This window comes from Sorghum bicolor, chromosome 1 (assembly GCF_000003195.3).
Source record: "Sorghum bicolor cultivar BTx623 chromosome 1, Sorghum_bicolor_NCBIv3, whole genome shotgun sequence".
In the NCBI taxonomy this organism is placed as follows: Eukaryota; Viridiplantae; Streptophyta; class Magnoliopsida; order Poales; family Poaceae; genus Sorghum; species Sorghum bicolor.
The window spans coordinates 8,808,964-8,814,894 of NC_012870.2; the positions used below are offsets into that span (position 1 = coordinate 8,808,964).

The 5,931-nt window shown below is 42.1% G+C and overlaps 1 protein-coding gene across 1 annotated transcript; it reads left to right on the plus strand.

The window, feature by feature from the left end:
• Positions 223–5,187, plus strand: LOC8060000 (cytochrome c oxidase assembly protein COX11, mitochondrial). The gene is made up of 6 exons (XM_002463939.2): positions 223–613; positions 2,178–2,230; positions 3,530–3,602; positions 3,681–3,785; positions 4,657–4,737; positions 4,833–5,187. Exons 1-6 carry the CDS (start codon positions 314–316, stop codon positions 4,932–4,934), a joined length of 714 nt encoding a protein of 237 aa, XP_002463984.1. The 5' UTR covers positions 223–313; the 3' UTR covers positions 4,935–5,187.

The following is a 5,931-nucleotide window of genomic DNA, read 5'->3' on the forward strand; positions in this document are numbered from 1 at the left end:
TTTGAAAACCTTACAAATATCACCACTTGTTCAAAGACAGCAAGCAAATAGGTCCATAGCTTATCTTTGTGAGAAAAGTGTTGGGTTGAACACGGTCTCCCCGCGGGAAGGAAGTGTATGGGCCTGTAACTCATCGCATCCAATATGGCCTTGTGAAGTTTATCTGGGAGCGAATTCCTTTTGTCGGCCCATCCAAAAGAGGCCGTCGTGGAGAAACCCGGTTCCGTTGCATTCGCGCAGCAAAAAGAGGAAAAAGGAAAGAAGAAAGAGTACAACGCGGCGGCGACACCACCGCCCGCCGCCTCCCGCCGCGATGGCGATGCGTCCGCTCGCCAGGCTCCGCCACCAACTTTCCCCCTCCCTCCTCCGCTTCCATGGCCCTCGGAATGGGTGGCCCCCCGCCTCCGACGCCGCCTTCCTCTGGCGCGGGCTCGCCTCGTCATCACCTTCCGCGGCCGCTGCTGCGGCGGGTCGGGAGAAGAGGTCGAGACGGACTCTGGGGTACCTGCTCGGCGTTGCGGTCGCCATGGTCGGCGCCTCGTACGCTGCCGTCCCGCTGTACCGTCGCTTCTGCCAGGCTACCGGCTACGGCGGCACCGTCCAAATACGCGAGGTTTGGACTGCCCTCATCTTCGATTTGGTTCGATCCAGTTGTTCTGTGTGCAGATGTGCGTTGCCAATTGTTCGTATATTAGGATTAGGTGCTCCATTTTATTATTGGCCGGCTCTAATTGCACTTTGCAACACTCCATCTCTATCACCGGTAGGGTTTAGTAACATATAAGCTGATACAGCCTACTCTATGTATCATGTAGAAATAGGCGCATTTCGACCTCTATTTTCACACCTGTGGCCACCAACGATCCACAGGCAACGTGAGTTGTGAGGAACGGGAGAAGTTCTCCTTTACCAACCTTTACTTTTACTGGTAGAAAACTGTTCAGCATTCTTTGTACACATTGCCAGGTCTTTAAACCATTCGCACAGACACGGCATGTAGGTCCACACATAACGATTACGACCAATCAAGTGACAGCATGTCAACAAAATAAAGCATGCGAATGAGCTGTAGCCTTCTCGCTTCTAGTCCACCTGTCCTTGACGACCCCCAGGTGTGACAGCTATGTTGTATTTAGTTCATAGTGATCATGTACTTATTATGAAGGGAATATGATCTTTATCTTTGTTGTTAGGAGTTGTCTAGTTTTAAAGGTTGTGTTACGCTTGTTACTGTGTTTGTGAAAAAAAAACGCTTACCAAAACAGGGAATGTGAAGTCATATGTTCCACTGCCTAAAGCAAGCAGCCAGAAATGGTAGGGGCAGAAGGGTGCATTGCGTTGCAACAGAAACATCTCTGATCCACAGTGAGCCCAGTGTCTGAACCATAAGATGGAGGAGAGTTCGAGTCTTATAGGCGAGGAGTCCTGACCGGATAGGCAGCTCCTGGTGGTCAGATGTACTCCTACTCCTGCTATTGGCTTCATTTAAGCCTTTACTTGCCGCCCAGGACTGCTGGAGTTATCACTGGCTCAGGGCTTTTCATTCTTTACAGGTTAGGCTGAAACTGTTCTCGTCAGACATAGCCATGGACCATATCGAAAATTGTGACTCATGGAAAATGGAGAATATTTACTATTTTAAGGAACATGGTAGCAAATCAACCCAATGGAAATACGCCAAATTAAAAAAATGGTGAAGGTGGGACTGGCAAGTTTTCATTTTCCTCACAGAGAAATGGAATGTCCCATCTATCTTGCATTCCATGCACACTTGTGTTTGTACACTAACGTAACTCAGGAATGTGCTCCTTAATTTTTCTTAAAAGACATTATTGTTCAAGTTCATTTCCTGGGTGAATGCTGACATAGATGATGCATACTTTTAGGCATCACTGAGACATAATTATTGTGAATTTCTTTGTGGAATTGATTGGAATTCATATGCCTGTGCTATCTATTTGCTGCCTGATTCTTGGTATGCCAATTTCTTGACCACTGAGTAAACTTAGGAATGTCCATATGTAACTAACTTCATGCAATTGTTCAGAAATGTGGCTTATACTTAAGCAACTAGGAGTTGCCCTAGAAATAATTAAGCCATTGAAAGTTTGGTACAATGTTATATCCAGTGTGAGCATTCGGAGTCATGAGTTTGAGTGTTTTTGTACTCTATGCAGAGTGTGGAGCAGAAGATCTCACGGCATGCTCGAGACGGAACTACAACATCGCGGTGAGCCTGGCTGGGCATGCGAATAGCCAGTTTTTGCATTTTAGTTATTTCATGTTCCTACACTAACATTGTATTACTGAACCCATTATTCAATGAAATAGTTTTGTCTGAATACTTTGTTTTGCCCTTGGATGCCATTCTGAACGCTCCATTAAAGACCTTAGTTTCTTGGGAACACTATTTTAATTGAAAGATAAAAAGGCCTTAGTTTTGTGGAAACACTAAAAACAATCGTGTGTTTTCAGCTAGATGCCAGTTGCGTAAATTAGAATCCTTGATGTCTGTTTAACAGTGTTTATGGCCACATGTACTTCAATTTCAAAAGTTAAGCTTATATGACAATGCAGTTCTTTCAAGATACAGTGAAAAGATATGTAGTACATGCTATGGTAAAGGCTAAGTTGGTACATTCTTGATGACCATTTCATTCCTATGGTGATAGTGTGCTTTAATCGTATGCTAGCTCTTGTATAACTTGAGCAAACATATGCCTAGTTTCCTTAGCGCATCTGGAGTGTTGGGAATAAGGAGGTTCTAAGGAAGTTAGGGTCAACCTAATACATAACAAGGTCGACTCTAAGGAGTTTCTAAGTAGAGGATTTTTTAAGCCGGACCTCAACCAAGGCCACAACCTCAAGGATTAAATTATTGAGTTTGCCTGCGTTGCAGTTGCCATCGCGTGTTCGGGGATGGCATTGGCTCCTTCCCCCACCACGGTCATGGTTCTTATGGAGGCCCTTGTGGTGGCGGTGGTCGTTGATCAGATCTTGAGAGTGCTGGAGGGGGCGGAGCTAGCTTTGCTGGGATGGGGCATGGGGGCAGGAGGCGACATCTGGGCTGTGGTACGTGGCGTGCGGTGGAGGGTGGCAAGGCAGGGCTTCTGGGATGGGTTGGTACTGGAGGGCCAGAGGTGGTAGATGCAGGTCGGGTTGGAGGCGCTGCTGGAGGATGCGGAGGAGACAGATGTGGGTGGGGGTGGCACCGGATTGGGGATGAGCGGAAGTCGGCCACTCAGGAAACTTGCATTGTGATTTATTTATTTTTTTGGAAATATGGTGGGGTTCACCTAAAAAACTGATCTGGGACTTAAATGCAACAGAGATGGCCTTTGAAATACGACGCCCTTATGATTTAACAAAGTAAATCTCCCTTTTTCCCCGCTGCTTATTTTACATGCTTAGAGCTTATGCACTGATGATATCTGTATTTCTGATGATGTGCTTTTTTAGAGTTTTATTGTTGTTCTTGCACTTTGTTTTTTCCATTCTTTTAGAATCAAGGCATTGATTTTGCTTGTAGAGAAATAATTGTTCAATTTAATGCTGATGTTGCTGATGGAATGCCGTGGAGGTTCATCCCTACACAGAGAGAGGTAATATTTAGGATTCAAGTCCAGATATTGAGCAGTTTCTGTTGTATACTTATTCTGGTCCTATTTCACTTATTTTAGGTCAGAGTTAAACCGGGTGAAAGTGCTCTGGCTTTTTATACTGCTGAGAATCGCAGTTCAGCCCCAATTACTGGTGTATCCACATATAATGTTGCTCCTATGAAGGTTTGAAATTGCAATCGGGTTTCGTTCGTTACTATTAACGTAATTCATATATACCTGCTGTTTCTTCTTGCAAGCTAATGACATCATCATTGATTTAGAAATGTTTTCTGATAATTTGGTCAATTTAGCACAACAATATTTACTACTATACTATGGTTTACTCAATAATGTAGCATTGTTCCTTCTGGCAATATTCTATAGTTTATGCTAGGTGTAAGTAACATTCTTCTTCCATGAGTACACCCTTTTGTGAGAGCATTGTCGTATGGAACAAATTGTAGTCAATTTTAATTGTAGAGGGTGATAAGGATGTCATTGATATATTGTAACCAGATGCATGTAGCAGATTTTTAATATTATTTTCTGGATATTAGTTTCGGTAGACATCCTTCATTCCTTGAAGATTATGTAGGCTCATCAGGCCGCTTAAGTCTCGAATGTTTGACCAAGTTAGTCAAATTGACTTTGCATGTTCTGTTTGCCTGTCAAATCTAGTGGATGCTTTACTGCCTGTACACCTGCAAAATCTCAGTATGAAATAAAGCATATTGGCATGTCCTGGGAAGCAAGACTTGTGAGCAAATATCATGCACACTCCTGTTCCGTTTTGCTTTGAAGTTAGACCAGATGTTGACAGATGAAAATTGGAGACGTACTATTTTTGGTTTTGTGAAATTGCATGTCAAACACGAAGGAGAAAATTTGAGAATACAAAACTTTTGTTAAGATGCTGCGAAATTGTCTGTCTATTCATGTTGCTATGGAAACAGAGGCACTGAGCTTGAGAATAGTAAACCATGTCACTAGCTAAGAGAAGTTTTGACTTCTGTTCGTCTGAGTTTACAGCAGTATTTTACCTTTTATCCTACAGGCTGCGATTTACTTCAATAAGATACAATGTTTCTGCTTTGAGGAGCAAACACTTCTTCCTGGAGAACAGATTGACATGCCAGTAAGCTTAGTTTGCTAAGCAATATTGCATACCGACTGTTATCTACTATTATTTGTGCACTATGTTTTGACGACAAATGCTCGTGAAATTCTCAGGTATTCTTCTATATCGATCCTGAGTTTGAGACAGACCCCAAAATGGACGGGGTGAACAATATTGTTCTTTCGTACACATTCTTCAAGGTGAACGATAGTTAGAAAACTTGCCAACAACATTGTTGTATTAGGAAAATAACACTTGAACAGTCCATATGCAGATATGCTGAGAGATAGCATCTCATGTAACACCAAGAGAGGATTTTTTTTTTCTTTGGTGTAGTTAGGTCACATTTGTTTGTGGAGAATTTTGCAAATAATCTGTAACGTGCACCCGAGGGCCAACGCGATCAAAGTGGATATCAGTTTTCATATGCAATCTCAAGATTGTGAAGTGATTGCATTTCGTCGTGAATCAGTGGGCTAGGTTTCCCCCTCCCTTTTTTATGTGACTGAGCGCACCTGCCATACAGCTGCAAAAACGAAACAAGACAGGTAAATTGGCCTTTCAGGCTTCGCTATGTCAGATCATCGTTTGTCGTATGAGCGGATGAGAAATATGGAAAATCCTACCGTTCGATGCCAGCGTAGGGTTGTATCTTCTCGTACATAAACACCTTCGACGCTTGTTGAGGAAAATTAAAACTGTTTTGTGGATGAGGAGGTTGCTCTATGCAAGTCTTTAAAGGTACTCTCTCCGTTCAAATTATAAGTCGATCTATCTTTATTCCAAACTGAAGTGAATTTATCTAACTTTGATCAAGTTTGTAGGTAAAATACATCATCATTTATAACATTGAATTGATTTTATTAGGTTCATTCACCATTAAATGTGTTTCGATAGTGCATTATATTGAATTTGTATGTGTTAATATTTTTTTCATGAAAAACTTGGTTAAAGTTTGAGAAATTTAACTTAAGACAAATAAATTGATATGGAGGGAGTAGCTTATCCCAACACTCAGCAATGAGAAACAAGTAGTACTGAACGCTGCGTCCCTGAACATATCTTCTTATTGATGTTTTAGGGTGCCCTTTAGAGCCTAAGCGTGACATTTTGCTCTAGGAACAAGTCCATAAGTCAAATGTTTGGTTATTAGCTAAGTTATAAAAGGCAATACAATAGCGGTCTCTTAATTACTTTATTAATTATATTCAT

What these genes read in the sequence shown, in the direction of transcription:
- LOC8060000 (XM_002463939.2), top strand. Translation starts at nt 314, where the DNA reads ATGGCGATGCGTCCGCTCGCCAGGCTCCGCCACCAACTTTCCCCCTCC. An exon ending in GACGGAACTACAACATCGCG is followed by an intron (nt 2,231 to 3,529) that starts GTGAGCCTGGCT and finishes TTTTGCTTGTAG; the next exon opens with AGAAATAATTGTTCAATTTA. An exon ending in GAGAACAGATTGACATGCCA is followed by an intron (nt 4,738 to 4,832) that starts GTAAGCTTAGTT and finishes TGAAATTCTCAG; the next exon opens with GTATTCTTCTATATCGATCC.